The sequence below is a fragment of the Elephas maximus genome, chromosome 9 (genome assembly GCF_024166365.1).
Source record: "Elephas maximus indicus isolate mEleMax1 chromosome 9, mEleMax1 primary haplotype, whole genome shotgun sequence".
Classification (NCBI taxonomy): domain Eukaryota; kingdom Metazoa; phylum Chordata; class Mammalia; order Proboscidea; family Elephantidae; genus Elephas; species Elephas maximus.
This window is the reverse complement of record NC_064827.1, coordinates 110,989,195-111,011,826: the sequence shown is the minus strand read 5'-3', so window position 1 is coordinate 111,011,826 and position 22,632 is coordinate 110,989,195. Positions and strand designations below refer to the sequence as shown.

Genomic DNA, 22,632 nt, shown 5'->3' with positions numbered 1-22,632 from the left:
CCTACAGGACAGAGTAGAACCGCCCCCATGGAGTTTCCAAAGAGCTGCTGGTGGATTGTGACTGCCTTTCAGTAGCTGCAGCCCACCGTAGCCCTTAACAAGTGTGCCACCAGGGCTCCAACACTGTATGTAGCACATAAAAAAGACCCCAAAACAGAGGTTGGTTCTAAGCGCGGTCAGCTGTTAACTGGTGTTAAGCTGGAGACTACTTGTACTTATCTCTGGAAGTGAGCTGCTTCTGCCCTATGCCTCACTGCCATTAAGCAGCAGAGACAGGATTCGAACCCATAGTCTTGTGCGCCAAGTGCGTCCTAAAGGTCAGTGACGCCTGCTGCACCCGCAAAACCACGGGCTCTGTAGTCTGGCAGAGGTTTGAATCCTAGCTGTGCCACTTAGGAGCCCATTTACCCCTCTGAGCCGGTTTCCTCATTTGTAAAATGCGGATGACAGTATTTTCTCTCTCTCATCACAGGATAACCGAGATGATTCTGCGTCAGGTAATGTACTCAGCGTAGAGCCTGCAAACGGTGATATTAATAACCCGTGAGTGTTTTATCTACGTTCTACGGATAAGAAAGCCGAGGCTCAGAGATGCCAAGTGCTTTGGTAAGGTCACACGATTGAGCGGTCACGAGTCTCCAGGGACCTCCAGCCAGCACGAACACCCCCCAGACCAGTCCCGCCCTGCCTGTTCCGGCCCGGCACGGATAGTCCGAGATTGCAGCAGCCGCCAGCTCCTCCCGTCTCCCTCACATCCGGCGCCCAGGCCAGAAGCTTCCTTTCCAGTTCCCAAGACCGCGCTCCGGAAGTAAGTCACTATGCCAGCACCTAAGATGGCCGGCCGATCCTTCCGCTGGAGTTGTTAATATAGGGGAGGTGGGCGCAAACCCGGAAGTTGCCCTGCCCGGCCATGGCAGCCGCCCGGGGGCGTGGCTTCCGGCGTCCGGAGACTGCGAGTCGAGGCCGTCGGGTCAAGCGGAGGCGGCAGCTGACAGGCGCTCCTCCCACGAGCTCAGCGGCTACTGCCGAGCGAGACCCGGCGGCCGCAAGCTCGCGTCCCCGCGTCCTGAGCCCGCGAGGCGCTAGGGCCGCGCCGGGGAATGGACGAGGGGAAGATGGACGAGAATGAATGGGTGTACCACGGCGAAGGCAACAAGAGCCTGGTAGTGGCCCACGCTCAGGTGAGACTGCCAACGGTCAGCGCGGTTCTGGGGTCCCTCACCCGGACGGCCCCGGGTCCGCGGGGCTCCTTGCCGGCCGGACTCTCGTCCACTCAGTAGCTCCCCAGGGTCAGTTCCGCGTCCTCTCAGTAACCCCTCCCCGCCAGGGTTGGGTTCCGCGTCCCTCCGGCATCACCCCCACCCCCACCCCACGCCCGGACCTGTCCCTCGTCCAGTGTAATCCCTTCCCCCCACCCCGGTCAGTTCCGCGTTTCCCCAGTATCACCTCTCCTGGGTCGGTTCTGCGTCTCCCATCATCACTCCCGTCCTCTCTAGGTTGGTTGTGCGCCCTCCCAACATCACTCCCCAGTCGTTGTCGCGGCCCCGCTGCACCCCCACTCCGAGCCTCCCGCCCTGTCGGTGCAGCGCGCGGCCTCACGGGGTGTCGCCTCGGGCCGGGCCAGCCGGACTAGCCGGACTGCGGAGTTGCACTGGGGAGAGGCTGAGCCGGGATGGAGGGCTGGGGGAGATGGAGAGCTGGGGGAGATGGAGAGCTGGGGGAGATGGTGGCGGAGAACCCAAGTACTCGGGCTGTGGTTTCCGCCCCAGCACCGAGGGGGATCAGGCTGGTAAGACACTCGGGATTGCTGTACTTGCTGTTGCTTAATAATGATAATAATGAAGCATTGCCCACAGGTTCTCCTCCAGAATCTTCTGAAACCTTCAAATTGAGCCGATCTTCTACCCTTTCTTAATTTGACCTGGGCAAGAGCTTCGGAAACTGCATCCCCTGACTTTAGCAATTGAGAACTCCCAAGGAGATGAATTGAGGAAGAGAATCTTAGGGGTGTGTGTGAGAGGCCAGATGTTTTTGACATGGCTTGCTCTGATAGAACCATGCAGAAAGGCGGCTGGCTGAGGGAGGGGAATAGGTGTCACAGAGCAGTGAAGAGCAAGTGATTTAGAGTCAAACCTTATGGGACAGTTCTAATCTCTTACAGGGTTGCTATGAGTTGGAATCTACTGGACAGCAATTGGTATGGTATGTACGGCTAGGTGGAGAAGTTCTTGGGTGGTGCAAACGATTAAGTTATTCTACTACTAACCGAAAGGTTGGCGGCTGGAACCCTCCCAGAGGCTCCTCAGAAGACAGGCCTGGCGATCTGCTTCTGAAAGGTCACAGCCTTGAAAACCCAATGGACCTGCTGCACAGATGAGGTCAATTCCGCCCTGAATTGGAATCGATTGGACGGCAATTAACAACAACAGAACTGGTTGGAATCCAGTGCCATTTCTGCATTTGTAAAATAGGACTAATGATGGAACCTTCTTGGTGGAATGGCTGGAAAGATTAGTTGAGCATGGAGCTGACGAGTTAAGACCTAGTGAGTGAGAACTATTATCCGCCTTGGACCAATGAAGAAAACAGAGCTTGGAGAAGAGCCCTGACGCAGGCAAATAGTTTGTAAGAGATGGGGCGGGTACTGAATTGCACTTTCCCCTCTTGTCCTGCCTGGCCTGTGTTGTGATTGTGCTGGTGGTGTTAGGTAGGCTGAAGTATGAGCTGCTATTTCTCAGGCGGCCCCTTGGGTTCTGCGTTTGCATTTTGGCATTCCTTAGCACAGTTGGGAAATTAAAGAACTGGAAGTACATGCTTTGCTCAAGATCTTTAGTGGAATTAGTAATGAACATGGATTAACCCAAAGTTGTCCTTGTCTATATAGTCTGCTGGGTCCTCTTGTTTTCAAGGTCAAGTAAAGTAAGGGCTATTCCAGTACGAGCCCCTTTTGTGGTCAGGTTCCTATAGTGATTCCAGAGTCCTTTCACAGAACAAACACTAATCTTCAGCTTTCTTAATAAGATTGGATGGGGTATCTCTGTATTTTCTGTAAAACTAAGGCTTCTTTTAAGCGGAGGATCTAAGTGGGGCCCAGCTGGCACAGTGGTTAAGCATTTGGCTGCTAACCAAAAGGTCGGCAGTTCGAATCCACCAGCTGCTCCTTGGAAACCCTATGGGGCAGTTCTTCTCTATGCTATAGGGTCACTATGAGTAGGAATAGACGCAATGACAATGTTTTTTTTTTTTTTTTATTTTAATGTACTAAGTTTCAATAGTAGTTACAGATAATGGAGAAAGTTCCAGACTCAGATTAAAAAGACACCCAGGATTGGAAAAGTAAAGGCAGCCACACCTGGCACCGGAATCCCTCCTCCTGTCCTTGGTGAGTGTGTCCAACCTGCCCTCTGTGGAGGCATCTCCAGGACAGCCCAGCCACTTTCCGTGTTACACGGCTTCAATTTTGGGGGGTGGGGGGTAATTTCCATTTTTTTTTGAAACTTAAGTATAGTAGGTAGGCTATCATGGACTTAGTATTATTCATTTTTTTCTTTCAAATCTAAATTTTATTTATTATGCTCTTCTTTCATGGCTGTTGATGTTGGTTCATCATTTGAGCTTGAATATTATATCACTGGTGGCCTCATAAGGAAGCGTTTCCCACTAAGTAAAGGCATTAAGTTCAGGCACAGACTGTGCCCAGTACCTGATGTAAGAAAGTTGAATCGTGCCCTTTGAATGTGAGCAGCCAGAAGCAGAGAGGTTTACGAGAATTCCTCTCCTGTGGGTGCTGCAAGCCAGGTAGCTCACTACACGCACAGCCCTGTCCTCACTCAAGAGCTGAGTCTGGGCCGCCTTGCATTCAGGGCTCCCTATTTTATACTTTCAGTAGTGCCATTTATGGAATACAGCTGCTTCATAATACTCCTCAGATCCCACCTCATTGATTCCAAGGTAGTAGGAAGACCTTCAGCCAAGTTTCTTCCAGGTAGGGAGAGGGTTGCTTTCTCTGAGGGGCATCATCTACTAAGAATTGAAAGGTCCTTAAAAAGGTGCTTTGCTTGGCCTCCCTCCTTTCCAGCACGAGAACACTACACACATGCATTCGGACTGTTGGTCTTCAGGCAGCAGCTCCCCTCCGTCCTCAGCCTTGAGGCCCTGTCCCCCAGGAGCCAAGAGTCTCGTTGGGAAGATATGCTGTAGCACAGTTATCTCTGCTAGAAGAAACACCATGGTCCTTGTCTTGAGGCGTATAAACATGGGATAAGGGAGGGAGACAGCCTTCCATGCCAGTGGGTTTGGGAAGGCTTCATGGGGATCTGGGCCTGTGGAAAATGGGCTGGAGATGTGAGAAGTACACGCCACAGGAAGTGCACAGCGTGGTAGGGTAGCATAGGGGTGGGCAGTGAGAGGGAGCCCACGTTGACTGCAGACCAGCCCAGAGAACCCAGTTCTAAGAGCGAGCTTGGAGTTTTTACCAGCATTTCTGGCAGACTCATCAGCTGTGCACTGCTCCTTCACCTTGTATTGCAAGTTTGCCTGTCATCTGGGCTGTCTTTGGTTGCCATTGACCCGTTTGTTACGCAGCACCCTTTGGGCATGGCTGTGCAGTTTAACTCTTTCCCGCACACAGCGCTCCTATTGCTTCTGGCGTTCTCAGCCTCGAGCCCAGCAGCCCCAGCCATTGAGCATAGTCTCTGATGTACTTCCCACGCTCTCACCAGCTGAGGCACCATCCCAATGGGTGCCTGGAATCGCAGGCATTAATCCCATGGGGGGTCTAGGGCAAGTGCGTTTTCCATCTAGGCAACATACTTTCCTTACGGCAACCTGAAGGACTTGCGTTTTTTTTTAGCTGCCACGCTGGACTTTTGCCCAAGCTGAGCTTGTGGTAGCCAGAAGCTTCTGTCAGGCCAGGCTGGACTTCTCCTCTCCTGTGTGGATGTCACTGTGCTTACATTCACACTTACCCTTCTTCACCTTTTTATTAGTTTTGGCTCATTTCCTAGCCTGTAAAGATCACTTTCAATCTGGTTTGTCGTTTGATCTCTTACGTGTCTCTTCCAGACCTGTGTTACTTGCTTTCAGGGATGTGAGCTGGGCACTCAGGGCAGGCCTAGGCAAGTTGTCCTACATCTGGTACCGAGCAAGGCATCCCAGGCTGCCCTTGGGCTTTTGACACACTGGACAAACCATCGCTCACTCCTGTCATACTAAGGTTTGACATCTTTCTTACTGACAGAGGTAATATGGCAGACTTTGTCATATAACTGACATTTATTAAAGACATGAATGAGACTGCTCATTTTCAGTCTTTCGGGCTTTATGACCTTTCTAAGATTTTGACCAGTGCTTCAGATCTTTTTGCAAATTATTACGGTGTCCTGGGAAACATTTTGTCTGAGCCTTAAAGATTTGAAGTTCAAGCAGTCATATGTTATCTTACTATCTCTTTTTTCATCTTGGGCTTTAGAATTTCTGGTTTGTAGATCATGCTTTTTATTGGAGGTGTTGGAAGCAAAATAGGAGAGGTTTGTATTTTCTAACTGTATGTTTTTATGATGTATTCCCAAGCTCTGGGCCACCCACTTCTTTCATTTTTGCCTGAACGTCATTGAAAGTCATAACTTTTTGTTGCCTCTAGCATTTTGAGCCTTATTCTATAGTTGAGTTTTTTTTTTTTTTTTGATGGAATATCAATTGAGATGTTTCAACAGATGGCTGCAGTGCTGTGAGTGCTCACTCATCTATGCCAACAAATTTGGAGGACAGCTTCCTGGCCAGCTGACTGGAAGAGATCCATGTTCATACCCATTCCAAAGAAAGGTGACCCAACAGAATGCAGAAACTGTCAAACGATATCGTTAATATCACGCACGAGTAAAATTTTGCTGAAGATCATTCAAAAGCAGTTGTGGCAGTACGTTGACAGGAAACTGCCAGAAATTCAAGCCGAATTCAGAAGAGAACGTGGAATGAGAGATATCATTGCTGATGTCAGATGAATCCTGGCTGAAAGCAGAGGATACCAGAAAGATGTTTACCTGTGTTTGATTGACTATGCAAAAGCATTCAACTATATGGATCATAATAAATTATAGATAACATTGTGAAGAATGGGAATTCCAGAACGTTTAATTGTGCTCATGAGGAACCTGCACTTAGACTAAGAGGCAGCCGTTCAGACAAAAGAAGGGGATACTGCTTGGTTTAAAGTGAGGAAGGGTGTGTGTCAGGGTTGTATCCTTTCACCGTACTTATTCAATCTGTATGCTGAGCAGATAACCCAAGAAGCTGGATTATATGAAGAAGAATGGGGCATTAGGGTTGGAGGAGGACTTCGTAACCTATAATATGCAGATGACACAACCTTGCTTGCTGAAAGTGAAGAGGACTTGAAACAGTTACTGCTGGAGATCAAAGACTGCAGCCTTCAGTATGGGTTATACCTCAACATAAAGAACACAAAAATCCTCACTCACAACTGGACCAGTAAACAACATCATGATAAACAACAAAGACTGAAGTTGCTAAGGATTTCTTTTTACTTGGATCCATAATCAACACCAATGGAAGCAGCAGTCAAGAGATCAAACGATGTATTGCATTGAGCAAATCTGCTGCAAAAGAGCTCTTTAAAGTGTTGAAAAGCAAAGATTTTGAGGATTAAGGTGTTCCTGACCCAAGCCACAGTGTTTTCAATCTCCTTACATGCATGTGAAAGCTAGACAACGAATAAGGAAGACCAAAGAGAATTGGTGCCTTTGAATTATGGTGTTGGTGAAGTGTATTGAATATACCATGGACTGCCAGAAGAACAAACAAATCTGTCTTGGAAGAAGTATAGCCATTGGAAGCAAGGATGGCGAGACTTGGTCTCACATACTTTGGACATGTTATCAGGAGGGATCAGTCCCTGGGGAAGGACATCATGCTTGGCAAAGTACAGGGTCAGCGGAAAAGAGGAAGACCCTCAATGAGGTGGATTGACACAGTGGCTGCAACAATGGGCGGAAGCATAACGATTATGAGGTTGGTGCTGGACTGGGCAATGTTTTATTCTGTTGTACGTAGGGTTGCTATGATTAGGAACTGACTCAACATCACCTATGAGCAGGAACGTTGATATTCTGACAGGTCGATACTGCTCATGTGATTTCTTTCTTGGTGATGCCCACCTTTCTTTTAAAATCTAAGCTCATCAGAGAGCTTTGCGTGTAAAACCTGTTTATTTCTGGGATTATTTGCAGTTGCGTGGTTGGGCTTTATTTCCAAACCACATCCCCTTTTAATGTCAGCCTGAGCTTGTACCTGTCCTTCAGCCAGAACTCTAGGACCTGCCTCCCTGATGTGTGAGGAGAGTGCTTGTCACTCTGGGCCCGTCATTCCTATCCTTTACGTCTTCCACGATGACATGGTCGCCTTTCCCACTGCCCCACTGCCAACCCCTTCTTCCTCTTTGGCCAGAGTTAAGTCAGAAGAGCAGCTTTCCCAGTTTTTTTCCTCTGTTTTCTGAGAGATGTGACTGCCGGGAAGTCCTCTTCATATTGAATGTTAGCCGAGTGGGGCCAGGGCCCTGGTGGGAGAGTGTTAGCAAGAAGAGGTAGCCTCCTGGAGAAGGTGACATTTGAGTAGTTCTCTTCTCTGGCCTCACAGAAGTGTTCTTCCTACTGCTCCCGCTTGTGAATTATCTTCATATTTTGAGAAGAAGTGGGGCTGAGTACTTGTTAGTTTCCTTGAAAGTTGCTTGATGTCATTGTCCTTGGAGCGTTCTTCTCCTGGGCCTCCTTTAAACTTCCCCTGATGGAAGAGCTGACCCCAGTCCCCATCTCTTTCAACAGGGAGGCCCTCACCCTGAGACAACTGGTTTCATGTCTCCACACACACCGCCCCCCACCCCCGAAAGTGTGAGTGCCCCGTGGGCATCAGGACGACACTTTCCTCCTGGTCTTTATTGAACACTCTAGGTAGCTGTAACCCCACTCAGCCCCACTCAGAAGATCCTCTCCTTTTGTTACCACTTTGCTGCACTTCCCTCCAATCTTTCGAATTATAGTCATTCTCGCTTCCTGTCCGTGGTACGTTCTGTGAAATAGGATGTTATGTGATTTGAATGTTGAGCGAACATGAGATTGGATGCTGCTGCCTACCAGTCGAGCCAACTGTTATACAGTAAACTATTTGTAAGTAGGAAAAGTTCATGTTAAAATAATGATAGAAAGTAGAGTACAGTACATACATAAGGCAGTAACATCGTGTGTGGCTGCTAACCAAAAGGTTGGCAGTTGGATTCCACCAGCCACTCCTTGGAAATCCTATGGGGCAGTTCTGCTCTGTCCTGTAGGGTCGCAATGAGCCGGAATTGACTTGTTGGCAATGGGTTTGGTTTTTTGGGGGGTTAGACATTTATTATGACTATCAAGGCATACATATTATAGGTTATATACATACCGTACCATTATACACCTGGTAGCACAATCGCTTTGTATATAAGAGGTATGAGATACACGATTATGTGTGGGAAGCCGTTGCTTTGGCTACATCCGGTTATGTCTGCTGTGTCCTGTTCTCTGATCAGGATTTTTGAACTCTAGCATAACCTTTTGGTACCATGGGTGTATATGTGGCCGGACGTTGTCCTGATGCATGTTAGGCGGCAGTTGACTGTATATGCTTTTATTGGATACTTAGGAATACAATGTGTTTGTTTTCATTTGCAACTGTTTTACTTAACCTTTACAGCATAGCTGTGGAGAACATCCTTCAGGTCCTTCTTTAAGGCTGCTTAGTGTTCGTTGGTAGGCTGCCAGGGTCTCCTGTTCCTGTATTGTTGAACATTCCCATTGTTGCAGTTTTAAAGCCTTTATGAACTGTGCTTTGCTGAGTCTCTTGGTATATAAATCTTCATTCTTATTTCTGACAACTTTGGCTGCTTCTCTGGGGTGACTCAAAGGGCACATCTTTCAGGCTCCCTTGGCATGCATTGCCAGACTGCTTTCCAGATGTGGGTGCCACACCACACTCCTGCTGGGACTGTTCTACCCTGTTCTCATCCTCCCCAAGCACTGCTTGTTTACTGCAGGACCAGCTTTTGCTACTTTTTTAAGTAACAAATTGTATCCCTCAACTTCTTTCACATTTTGAGGTTACTTAGTATTGATTTGTGTGCTTGCATTTATGTAGATTGTTCCTCTTGTCCTTCTGTTCATTAGCTTTTACGGCTTGTTAAAATCATTAAATCCTCGTATCATTTTCCAAGCTGTGGGTGAGCATCCCATGCTTCCGTGTTATAAGGACATGAAAGGTGGCTTAGGCTTTGATTGTATATCATGCTCTTGGTAAGAAGCGCAGACTTTTGCTTCAGCCTGTGGACTGTTACAGAAACGTTTGTTCAACACCTCCCTTCTTGGTCTTACCCTTTTCTCTTCAGTATTTTAATATTTTAGCCTAGAAAATGGTAAAATTTGAATATCTTGTTTCATATATTTGGTTTAAAAGGGAAAAGAATCATTTCCTTCAAAATTAGTTAAAAACATCAGCTACCATGAGCCCTGGAGCTTTCCAGGTTAAGCATAAGTGCCTGACTGGCCCCTTTGTGTGAACTCTGTGGGAATCCTGGCGCTGTTGGGGGTGCTGACCGAGGGGCTGCCCTTAATGGGGCTGATAACAGTGTAGCTCTTTTTTCCCTGGGAGACAGCCCCTCCCTGCATGCTGCATTGGCAGTTCTCTGCTACCATATACCACCTGGGTCCTGTTGCACACCTCTCTCTGCAGGGGACTCAGGAGCGGGGGTCATCATTGACCAGATGAAACAGGTGCCCATACTGCGTGCTCTTCCTTTCGCTGTGGGATGGGTATGAAACATGCACTTTGGCTTGATTGAGATTGGTCTTTCAGGCTTATATTGCAATCCCCACGTGAGAGAGGATGGGTCACTTTTTCTGGTGACAGCTTTTGAATAATAAAGGCAGTCAGTGAAAAAGCATGATTTTCTTTGAAGTGGACATATCAGAAATTTAGAACTTCCTGATTGGTCTTGGTTTTGGTTTCCTGGTGGGGAGGAGAAGAAAGCAATTTGTTTTTAGAAACAAGAAGAGGGTTGAAGGAGAGAAGGGAAGGGGTTTAGGGAGGGGATGTCAGCAGTGCTGGGCCAGGGAGAGCGGTGGGTCTCTGTACCCTTTGCCACAAGCAGCTCTCCGACAGAGCTCCCCGGTCCCAGCTGACGTCTTGGCAGTGGGCAAGGGGGCTGGCACCTCTAAGGCAGAGGGCAGCTTCCGTGACGAAACTTGGCCTTTGGGGCAGGGCTTCTCTGCATCCCATGAGCAGGATGTGGATGCTTTCAGAAACCTGGTCCACCCGTCCTGGACCTTCATGATCCTCACTCTGTAAAGCAGGACCAGAGTTGCCTGCCTCGCAGGGTGTGATGTGTGGAGATGCTCTATTTCAAAACATAGCCCAGAGCTTGACACACCAGGGGTACCCAGTACACTCTAGCTGTTGTAATATAATACCAAAGAAACCCCAAGCCCGTTGCCGTCGAGTCGATTGTGACTCATAGCTACCCTACAGGACAGGACAGAACTGCCCCACAGGGTTTCCAAAGAGCAACTGGTGGATTCGAACTGCCGACCTCTTGGTTAGCAGCCGAACTCTTAACTACTATGCCACCAGGGTTTCCATTGTAATATAATAGTAGTAATTATTAGTAGTAATAGTTATCAGTGCTGGTGGGAATAGTGATGTTATGATTTTTTATTGGTGAGTGAGCAAGAGATAGATCATAACCCCTGAAGGCACAAGGCTCTGATGTCTTTTTCTCTTGAGACCAGCTAGGGTTTTTCTTTGTATAGTTCCCTGTACAGTATGGTTTTTCTTTATTTTCTTTTTCATAGTTCAGATAATGGCTTTATGAATTAACTTATACTTGAAGCTGATTGTGTGTGTATGTGTAATAGTACAAAGGAAACCTAAAATTTCCAATAGAAAGTGAACTGAAAAGACTAGCTTTTCTTGCTTTTAATAGGCACAGAGTGGCTCAGAGCTTTGGAAATCTGAGTCTGTATTTAATGGGTGAACGATGTCAGGTAAGAGAATTCCTGTATTCCTATAGTTTGTGTTTTTGTCTGTGGGCCCACTGAACTCCTTGCTCTGATGCTAACGTGGGGGAATCCCCCACGAGGAGACTGCTCCTGTGTCTTGCCCTTCAGGAATGCCAGGCTTCAAATGTCTAGCACGTGGGAGAAGGAGGAGGTTGATGTGCAGCTTATTAAGTAGTTACCTGGTAAATTGAGAGAGCTGTCACTGTCCTCTGGATACCGTAACTCCACATGTGATTCCTGACAGGTGACTGAGCTCACTGGGTGAGGGACTGGTGGCCACAGCAGGCCCATGGCAGGGTAAGCCCACCTTTAGGGTCGCTGAGTTTCTGGAAGTTTGTCTAGAATTAGGATTTCTGCATATCGATGCCTATTTTTCCTCGCGTTTTGGTGGAATTATAGTTTTGCTGAAATGATGCTTGGTGAATTGCCATAATCAAATTTTAATGTCTGCCTTGGACTTGGGAAGGGACAGTACCAGCATGCATGCCATTGACCTTGGCTTCTCTGAGTCTAGGCTTGGATTCAGGGATGTTACAGCTCTTAGCAGATTAGCTGTGAACCAGGTGTGTAGCTCCACCTGGGAACTAGAGCTCAGTAAAAGGGGGCTGGAGGTCCTGGGCAAGGCATTTACCTCCCCGAACCGGGATGACTGGGTCTTACGTGTAGCATCCAGTGTCTCTGAATGGGGCCTGGGCCCTGGTGCCAAGGAGGCAGGGGAGTCCCCAGAGGGGCTTGTGTGGGGCTGGAAGTGGGGAGATAGGGCCAGGCTGCCAGGGCTGGGGGGCCTCACCTTAGCCAAAGGGGATTTGGTCTCCATAAGGGCTTTTGTTGCTTCTTAGGCATTTTTTGGTTCAGAAAGCTGTGTTTTCTAAGCCACCTTCAACCCTGATCTGCCCTCCGCCTGCCCCTTTGCCCAGGTGTTGGCTCTGTGGTGGTTGGCCAAGTCTGCAGCCCCTGCCTCTGAGCTGTGCTGTGTGGGTGGGCAGGAGAGTGGGTGCCCTTCCCATGGCATAGGTCTTCCCACAATCCATTTCTGCAGTGGCCCTCCCAGCCCTGCCAGTTTTCTTGGCCCTGTGCCCTCCTCACACCTGTTGGCTGCTTCTCTCTGAGCACACCTGCCTTCCCTGCCTCACTTCTGCCTGGAACTGCCTCCATCTCCAGCTGTTAAATGGCTTTAGTCACTTGGCTCCAGAGTTGCTTGACTGCAGTGTTCGAAGCCATGAGTCAGAGTTCATCTTCCTTCTCCTTGCATTCACAGGACCTCTGGATTACTTCCTCAGGGGAATGGCTGTCACACAGACTGTGCGTGTTTAAACAGTCGCTTTTTTACATTTTCTCATAGTGCATATTACATGAACATTGTGAAAACAAGTTGGAAAATTTAAACAAGCAGAAATAAAAAATCCCAATTCTTGTTACCTGGAGACACTGTTAAAATTGTGTTGAATGTCCTTTCAGACTTTTTTCAATACAAACAGATCATATACATACTTCATTTTTACATTTTTACTCTAAAAACTTTTAAAATTGAAGCGAACATACCTACAGAAAAATGCTTAGATCGTAAGTGTATAGCTTGTTTGATCATCACAAAGTATATCCTGTTATCGGGATCAAGAAACAGAACATCGCCAGCCCCCGCGAAGCTTTTCTCAGGCCTTCCCAGTCCCCATGCCCTCCTGCCTGAGAGGTAACCACCAGAGGTTAGTAGAATATATATGTATGTATATTTTTTGGTTTTGGTTATATACATATGTATGTATGCATACATAAATATGATTTTTTTTCAAAAATGGATTTGTGCTATAAACCCTCTTCTGTAACCTTTCTTCATTTGGCAGCTTGTGATGATTGCAGCAGTAATACAGGTCTTCGTTATCTTCTGTTAAATGACTGCAGAAGGTCGTTTAAAATAATACAAGGAAGATCTGTAGGGATCACAGCATATTTAGCCATTCCTACTCTTGTTGGACGGTAGCTGTCTCTATTTCATTTGGAACTGTAAGCAGTGCTTTTATACGCAGTTGCTCATCCTTCGTTGTATTTCCTGGCAGTGGACCAGCGGGTCAGAGGGCATGTCCTTTCTCCTGGCTCTTGCCAGCATGTGACCAAGGGCTGTACCTTTCCTTGGTGGATGGCTGGCCAGCGGCTGTTCCGCGAAATCAGTGCTGTCCTGGGGCTTCCCAGCTTCCTTGCTTTGGGCGCTCATGTGCTTCACCCATGGAGGCCTGGGCCCTGGCCACCGTGCCGCCATGTCGTCTCCAGAGCCACTGTCAACCGCCCCAGGCTCTGGGCAGAGTACTAATCAGACTTTGTTTTGTTTTCCAATAGCGTTGTGTGGTACTGCGTTTTCTGAAGTTTCATCCAAATAGGAATAAGGTAAGATCGGGGGCGTTGCCGCCCAGTCATTAAAAAATTATTTAAGAATAACTTTGATTTTGTTTCTGATGCATAAGAATTAATGCTAGTTATAAAAACTGAAGTATGACAGAGGTGATGTGTCCGCCATTTTTTATTTGAAATGCCCACTCCAGGGCTTGGACCCCTTGGCTTGGAGAGTGGCATGGCCACCAGTGAGGTGTCTGCAGTGCTGAGCTGGGAAGAGCCAACCTGCTCCAGCGTGCAGGGCTTGCTCAGGGCCTGGCCTAGTGGTCTGGATTCCCAGGGTTGGGCCTCAGTGTTGCTGTGGTGATGTCCCCCTGCTGCCTCAGTTTTCCCCACCTATGGAACTGTATCTATGAAGATAAAGCCTATAAAGGTGTGGTAGACAACCTGTACTGTAAGTCACAATAGGTGCGATCAATCTAATGGATTATTAGGTTTCTTATTAGCTGAGTAACCCAAGCAAAGTGCCGTGGACCATCTTCAGAAAGCTGCTGCTATTGTTTAGCAAGCTGTCTTAACTGACTTTCTCTGCCATGGCGTCGCAGTGGTCTGTCTCTCCTCTGCCCTGCAATGTGGCATGGCTGGAGACTAGTCATCCCACCCAGCGTGTTGCTGTTGTGTTTGTGTCTGTGTCTCAGTTGTAACAGTGATAGATACCATGTGTTAGATGTACTGCTATGCCCAGGGCACTGAGCTGAGCCCTTCATTTGCTTGGTCTGTGAGGGAGGTCAGGATTTCTCCACTGTACAGTTGAACAAAAGGGAGGCTCTGAGAGGCCACGAAACTTGCCCTGGATTGTTCTTCATTTATGGCCGAGCAGGCATTTGAGGCCAGGTAGGGTTGACCCCAAAGCCCATTTTCTTATCTCAAAAACCAGAGCAAAAGCAGGAGATGCTAGCCACACCTGTGAACAGTGCATTGCAACACTGTGGGTGTGGCTGGGTGCGTCTTGCTTGAGAGGTGATAGTTACGGGGTAGAGTGCAAATTGGGCTTATGATGAGTGGTGTAGAGAAAATGAATAATTTGACTTAGTGGTGAGACACCCAGTCTGATGTGTGTGAAGGACTGGAGGCCGGAGATGGAGAGGGGGTGTTAGGGCGGAGCAGTTGGTTTTTGAAGATGGCAGCTGACCCCTTGGAAGTGACAGGCACAGCCCAGGGATTTGTGTCGTAGAAAGAGAAGTAGGGGACTCTGGGAGAGAGCGGAGAGTTCCATCTAGTAGGGACTGCAGTGGAGGAACTGGGCGCAGTGGTCAGTCTAGAGAAAGACACTGCATGGATGGATACTCTGGCTAGAAGAACGAGGGCAGGAGATGGCGGCTGCCATGGCAGATTGTGCGAATCCGCAATGTCCGCGCTCACAGTAGGATCGGGTGCAGCTTCCTGGCTGAGAACCCCAGCTCGCTGGGGTGCTCCCAGGAGAGGCTTCATTTCTCTGTCTCAGCCTCTGCAGTAAAATGTGCCGAGAGTTGTTCTGTTTCTGTGGAAACACATCAGCGTGAAAACCAGAAGTGTGTGGTGGCTGCCTCCAGCCACTCTCTTCCCTGTGTCCCCCGACTCAGTGACAGCAATTCCTAACCCAACCCAAACCAGCCTCGGCTCAGTTGAAGGTTCAGCATTCTGTGGATGCCTCCTTCATTTTTTCTATTTAAATTTACTGCAGGCAATGTCTTCCAAGGCAGTCATTTGCTTGTATTTGTTATTTACCAGCACATTGAGACACCAGCTGCGTTATCAGTGGGCAATCATGTGTGCTAATTCTTTTGTGGATAAGAAAGAAGTTCCCCTACCACAGCCATGCAGAGCCACAGGGCATGCTCTAGGGCATTCTGTTGTGCTTAGTTGTGATATGATGACATTGCACATGCCACAGGCGTAGATGGTGCTTCTGGATGTGTGGGCGCGCTTACACATGCGGAGGCGCTGCAAGTGGGGTGGGAGCTTTCCAGGGCCAGCTCAGCTTTGGGGCTTTACTGTGCGTGGGCCGTGTGTCAGGCTTCCAGACCCAGGGGCCCGGAGTGAGGCTGGCTCACGCGTCCACCCGGCCTCCACAAAGCCACCTGTTGTAGAACCTTTCTCTCCTTGGGAGAACTACGGTGGCCCTTTGGACTGCTCACCCCTGGGCACCTTTGGAACAGGTTGAGTAACACCAAGATAACTTCCTGTCTCGCCCAAGTCTCACCAGCTTATTGACCTTTTAAGAATTTCTGGCTGGGGAGAAAATAATTTTTTTCTAGATTTAAAGGCTAGAAAGTAACACCAAAGTACCTGGTAACTTTTGGAGGGGAGAGGTTTTCAGAGTCAGCTGCCTGGGAGGTACCTGCAGGGCTGCTGTCAGCTGCTTGCTGTTCTCCTGTGGGGGAGGAAGGACACAGACAGGGCTCACACAGGTTCTCCACTGCACACCTGGCCAGGCGGGAGCAGCAGCAGTTCTCAAGCTGGGGTGTTTTCAGGGTCATGTGGGGACCTGGCTCAGAGCACAGATGTGGGCCTGTGGGGCAGTGGGGAGGGGGCTCTGATTCAGAAGGGGAGGCTGGGGCCCAGGCACAGGTGTTCCTCATGAGCCCTGGGTGAGCCTCCCCTCCCCAGGATCTGAGGACTGCTGCCAACGTGGCCTGCAGCCGCATACGTCCACAGCCCTGTTAAGAGGTGATTCACTGTCGTTTTCTCAAATGTTAGCTCACTGTGGGAGCTCTTTCCAGAGTCCAGTCGCTGAGGTGTTCTGTGTGTGTCTCTTACAGGCCTCAGAAGAAATACTTCAGCACCTCCAGAACATAGTGGACTTCAGCAAAAATGTCATGAAGCAGTTCTTTGGGGAGAACTATGTTCACTCTGGGGTAAGTGGTTTTTATTTATGTAGTCTACATTCCGGGGCAGATTCCATGTCAGTAATGCCAACATCTGAATTACACTGTGGGACTTTGGGATTAATAGTAATCGCTTGCATTAGTTATAGAATTTCCAAGGGCTTTTCCCATCCTGTACGGTGAGGTAGGCAGAGGAGACGTTATTATTTCTGCTTTCTAGGGGTGAGATGTGAGGTTCAGAGAAGCTTTGTGAGCCCCCACAGCTTGCTGGTCCCGTAGCCCCTCGGGGGTGTTTTGTGGGTGTGGCCTCTCCAGTGACAGTCTAGATGGCGTGGCGTCATCAGCAGCACTGAGTTCCTGACCCTGCCTCTGTGGACACCTTCAGAGCAACTTGGGGAGAAAAGGGAGGGCTTCACATTGGGTGGGAGGTGGGACGGGCCCACCAGTGGCCCGCGTGGGACTCGTGGCCTTCCCTCAGCCTCCAGCCTCCTCTCACTCCTGGTTGCGATCTGATGGGAGGGCTCCTTCAGGTTTCCAGTAGCTGAGAGGAGCACCTGTTATAGGTGAGGGCCACTATTAGGATATACAGGGAAGAGAGGCAGCTTAGGAAGCCAGGGTGGCTCCCTCCAAAGGAGGTGGTGTCCATCTTTGCCCTGGGGATGGCTTTGGTCCCCACTGCTTCTCTACTTCTGCCAGCCTGGCTGCTGATCTTAGATCAAACCCTCAACAGACTGATTCATGGGTTGTCATCTTGAACAGAGGGAACATTGCCTCTCCTGGGAAAATGCTGTGTCTCAAGATGAACCTGAGAAAAACAATACTAAGGAGCTAGAGTAAAAGTGTCTTTGAAACTTAAGGATTACCAGGAAACAATATTTAAACAGCCCTGGCAGCAAAGTATTTTCCAACGAAGGCCTCCTTACAGCTGAGATGGGCTGTCAGTGGATGTTGATGCAGCTGGAGGGAAGTTCCTTGTTGCCTTGCCACCGTGGTGTGCCGCACGCAACCTGAGCAGAATGAGGGCCACGTGAGGCCCGGAACTCATTATCTGCAGCGCAAGGCAGGGGCCTCCAAGCTTAGCGGCTTAAATGACACCACACACTACCTCACGTAGTTCTGGGTGCCGGGAACTTAGGAGTGCCTTAGTTGGGGGTCTCAGGCTTATGGTCACTTGTGAGGGTGCTGTCTAGATGTCACTTGTGGCTATAGCCATCCAAAGGCTCAGCTGAGGCTGAAGGCTCTGCTTTCCAGGTGACTGGCTGGCAAGGCCATTGGCGGAGGCCTTGGTTTCCCGTGTCCTCACAGTATGGCACGTGAGCTGGGTGAGAACCTGGCAGGAGCCACAGTGTCTTGGATGCCCCTTCCACAGAAGCTGTGACTGTCATTTCCACAGCATCCTATTGGCTATGCCGTCAGCCCTGTGCAATGGGGGAGGGGGCTGTACAGGGGCATAAGTATGAGGTGGGGACCACTGGGGGCTGTCATGGAGGCTGGCTTCCACACTCTGGGGGATCCTCAGCAACCCAATTTATATCTAAATGCTGGAGTTCAGGAAGGAAAGAAGGCTGAGATTCTGTGACTGTGAGAGCCCCTCTGAGGTGTTGTTCTGCTCCCGTTGCTTGGCCCCAATTCTGTGGGCACAGGGCAGGCTCATCTGCCTGATCTGGGGTTGTGTGGGCGGCAGAGCAGCCCTGCCGAGGACTTCTTATTCTGGACAGGTTACCGGGGTCAGCCAGCTGTCCTGCAGCTCTCCCCCTGGCACCTTCTTCCCTTCTCCCGCCATACACATGCTCAGGAGACACACTCCCCTCGGTCAGCCCTGTCCAAGGCACCCTGGCAAGGCTGGAGGATGCTCGGAGGGCTCATGAACTCCATGTTCTTCCATAGGACTTACCCCCAGATGGTGTCTTCTGCTGTGATCGTATATGGGCCCAGTGGGCAGTTTTTCTCTTTAACAGAGGCACTCTCCTCAGAGGTGTCATCTGCTGGCACATGCAGGCCCAGACCAGGCCATTGCCTGCATTGGCCATATGTGAACATATCTCTGTCTTGTAACAGTAGAGAGCTCCCTAGACCCTCCCTCTGGAGAGGAAGGAGGGGTCAGCCAGTGAACAATGTGAGCTGGCACTTGGTGGCAGGAGGTGTTGGGTAAACAGGGCAAGTGTGACTGCTCTGAGGGAAAGGAGGTGGTATCAGGAGTGTCACCAGCACGGGCTCAGCAGTGGGTTCTTTGACTCCATACTGGTTCTATTTGTCCTCAGAGCAGAGAAGATCAAAATAAATGAAGACACCTTAAACTGTGTCCTGAGGGCGTATGAGAGGAGCCTGCACAAGCAATTCAGGGGATACCAGACTGTCTTGGCTTGTCTTTTCCGGACTAAAGACACCTGCCAAAGTGAAACAGCCTGTTTTCTTCTTGAGGGACGCTTTTTCCTGAGAGGACTCTGACTGGGGTTCTGGCATGATTGAAACACAGGGTACAGAGTTCATTTTCCAGGTAAACGGTGCTGCTCACACCTTAGAGTCCCTCAGAGTCAACTTCCTGACAGATGTTATTGGAATCTATCAGTTGGACCCACAAAAGACCACTTCCCAGGCAAAAACAACTGTAAACAATGCTCTTTTCCTCGACCACTGCAGGCCTTTTTTCCCAAACGGAAGAAGGAAGCCGACCTGAGCTAGAGCCTCACAAGAGCACTTCTGTCCTCTGTCTTCTGGGACTGTCTGCCCTGGGACAAGACAAAACTAGCCCCTGTGATGAGAATTCTAGGCAAAGACTGGCTGGCCTAGGTGCGTCTCCACCAGGAGACACGCGGGCCTGTGAGCTCAGGGCTTGGTTACGGGGAGGCAGGGCGCATCGTGCCTTTTTTCTCTTGTTGTTGCTCCATAGGTACTGCAGGAAGGTGACCACTGATATCATTTTAAAAGTTTAGCCCCACTTTGGTGGCCTCATTGCCGTGTGTTTAGACCCAGGAGGTAGGCCTTTCCTCTGCATTGGAACTTCCATGATCTTGGTGCTGCTGGGCATGGCGGTGGTGTGAGGGAGGGTGCTTATTTTCCTTGAGGGGCTTTTACAAGCACTGCCAACCTGCCCGTTACCTGCGTGGCCCGCTCCAGGGTGCTTTCAGGGCTTGCCTGATATCCATCCTTAGTGGATGGGATGGCGATCACTGGAGAAGAGAGTCCAACCATGTCCCCACTGAACTACATTTTCGTAAGGGAAAGGCTGCAGTTTTGCCTTTTATTTGACTTAAGCTGGGTCTTTAACTGTGGTCCTTTTTAAGTGGATGGTTGCTGTGTGCTCGGTGCTCTTGTCCTCTGTCAGCGAGATGACGGGACTCAGGCTGGTTTCTGAGTCTGAATAAGAGCCAGGAGATAAAGGTAGTCAAACGTTAGAAAGGTTGTGTACTGTAAACACTTTATTTTGACTTAAAACAGAAGTATAACTCGTTTATAAAATCAATAGTCTAAAGTTGTTTAGAAGAAATACACTTCTCCTGTTGTGACCTTGTGGGCTGTGGACTTGGGCTGGGCCGTGTGACAGGCACCGATGTTCAGGGTAGGTGCTCAGTGACCGTTGGCTCTGGATCGGCTCTGTCACCTCCTCCTCACATTTCTGTGTGTCACCCATTGCTTCTGTGCCAGGCACAGCTTTGTTTCCCGGCAGCACATGGGCTCTGAGGTGACCAGTCCATGGGGAGACTCCTGTCACTGTGACCTTGTAGCCTTGTACCTGCTGGGTGGGTCATTTCTTTGAGGGAGGCTTTGATTGCAGTTCTTTATCTTTCTCATACGCACAACATCTGTAATTGACCACCTGTGTGCTTTGTGCTTTTGGTTTCCTTAAGTGCAGTGAAAACTTGAACTCTTTTGAGACAATCTAAGGTTAGAATTTTCAATTTTTTACAATTCCACCTCTTTTCTATTGTTTCACCTTTCCTAATCTAACAATTTTTTAAATAACTCTCCTTTTAAAATCTTTCACGTCAAAAACATTCAAGTTAGTTTTTACATACTAGCATTTTTCCATTTATAACATATTTAGGTAAAGGATAAAACACAAGTTAAGCTGTTACAAACAGACTGGGAAGAAACCCAACTGATCGGTTGGACAGGTGGTGGCAGAGGTGTGCAGGTGTCATCGGCCAGCCATGATGGACCAGGCATGCAGGCAGCCACAGGCAGCAGCTGGGGGGACCTGTGTGTGTGGGGGGTGGGGGCGGTGAGGCCCAGGTGGGATCTGCTCTGTGCTGCTGGGGGGGGGCCTGTGTGGGGGGGGGGATGGTGAGGCCCAGGTGGGATCTGCTCTGTGCTGCTGGGGGGGGCCTGTGTGTGTGGGGGGGATGGTGAGGCCCAGGTGGGATCTGCTCTGTGCTGCTGGGGGGGGCCTGTGTGTGTGAGGGGGATGGTGAGGCCCAGGTAGGATCTGCTCTGTGCTGCTGGGGGGGGGGGGGGGCCTGTGTGTGGGGGGGGGATGGTGAGGCCCAGGTGGGATCTGCTCTGTGCTGCTGGGGGGGGCCTGTGTGGGGGCGGCGGTGAGGCCCAGGTGGGATCTGCTCTGTGCTGCTGGGGGGGGCCTGTGTGGAGGGGGAGCGGTGAGGCCCAGGTGGGATCTGCTCTGTGCTGCTGGGGGGGCCTGTGTGTGGGGGGGATGGTGAGGCCCAGGTGGGATCTGCTCTGTGCTGCTGGGAGGGGCCTGTGTGGGGGGGGTAGCGGTGAGGCCCAGGTGGGATCTGCTCTGTGCTGCTGGGGGGGGCCTGTGTGTGTTGGGGGGGGCGGTGAGGTCCAGGTGGGATCTGCTCTGTGCTGCTTGGGGGGGCCTGTGTGTGGGAGGGGGGGCAGTGAGTCCTAGGTGGGATCTGCTCTGTGCTCCTGTCCTGTGTACCAGGAAGGTGCTTTTAGCTGCAACAGTGAACAGAAAACTTCAGCCCACATGGGCTTAAACCTAAAGACACCCATGGAGCCAGTTTTGTCAACTTGAGGCTCAGGAAAGTCATGGAGGTCCTGCATTTCTGCTCCCCGCTCAGGGATGCTCTGTCCTAAACTGGCACCTCCCGTTCCCGTCTGGACGCACGGTGTCCAAGTAGAGACAGATGATCCTTGTGGTGGTATCTGAAGAGTGAGGATGTGCTGTAAGCACCCCCCTCACCCCTTCACCACAGACCCTCCCTTACATCTCTTTGGTCGGAACTGGACTGTGCGTTCGCCTCTAAAACCAATCCCCTGGACTCATCACGACTGCCCATCAGGCAGAGGGCTGGATGGCCAAATGAAATTGGGGTTCTAGAATCCAGGAAGAAAGGGAGCGTGGTGATTGGTGGTGTGGTGTCTCTCCGGGTGGCGTTTGGAGCCCATGAGTTGTAAAATGGTGAGAGTAATTGTGTCATCAGAACCTGTCTAACTTCAGCAGGGATAATGACCAGGATCAGCCCAAAGCTGATTCCCATGAGGTGGAGGTCAGGCACACCTACGCTCTCCAGCCTTTTCACCAATTCTGACACCAGCTGCTCTCCTCACAGCGCTCTCTACTTCTCTGTTGGGTTCGATAATCCATTAAAATGGCTATACAGAACTCACAGACCATATTTACAGTTAAGTGGTTTATTAAGGAAGTAACAGAGTATAACTTGGAAGCAGGATCAGCAGGCTACAACTCAGAATCAGGACCAGGAACCATGTAGGCAAAGTCCCCCTTTTTCAGTGCAAGACAGCTCTCTCAGCTCCTCTTGGCCTTGCAAGCAGGAGGCTCTTCTCTCTGCCATGCACGCCTCCTCTCAGCCCCTTCAGGACAGACTCCTCTTGGCCCCCTTAGGACACACTTCTCTCAGCTCCCTCAGAACAGGGTCTTCTTGGCCCTGCTGTCTGTCACCACCGACTCTGCTGCAGGGCTCCTTCTGGGCCTGTCGCCACTAGCTCTGCTGCTGGGCCCCTTGTGGGCCTGTCTCCACCTTCAGTGTTACAGCCCTTGATCCTCTCTCTCTCTCTCTCTGATTCTTCTTTTTCCTTTCTTCCTTCTGCTTCATTTCCTGCTTTCTGTCTCTAAAAACCTCTGTAGTGCTGGCTGCTTAAATACACAACTGTCACTTTCAAGGCATGACACTCGCACCAGGACCACAAACTGACCAGCCCTCTCTCGGTAGGCCATAGATACTTCATTTGCATAGTAGACTACAACTCACTTATTTGCGTAGTCTATAGACCAATCCCTTCAATGTGCATACCAGTCACAGGGGAGGCCAAAGCCCAGGACCAGACAAAAAGTATCAAAACCAAGTTGTTTTACAGTTTATCCAGGAAATGTCAATCAACCTGGACAAAAATAACATACACTTTGGGATGAAAAC

General features: G+C 49.8%; 1 protein-coding gene across 4 annotated transcripts in view; it reads left to right on the top strand.

The window, feature by feature from the left end:
* Positions 1–899: 899 nt before the first annotated feature.
* The window catches only part of IPPK (inositol-pentakisphosphate 2-kinase), a 79,270-nt gene continuing 57,537 nt past the window's right edge, over positions 900–22,632 (top strand). For 2 of the 4 annotated variants that reach the window (XM_049896120.1, XM_049896119.1), the window contains exons 1-3: positions 900–1,181; positions 13,428–13,475; positions 16,223–16,318. In XM_049896120.1, coding sequence (XP_049752077.1) covers positions 1,101–1,181; positions 13,428–13,475; positions 16,223–16,318 — 225 coding nt within the window. In that variant the 5' untranslated portion in view covers positions 900–1,100. The other 2 variants (XM_049896116.1, XM_049896117.1) reach the window with 2 other exon arrangements.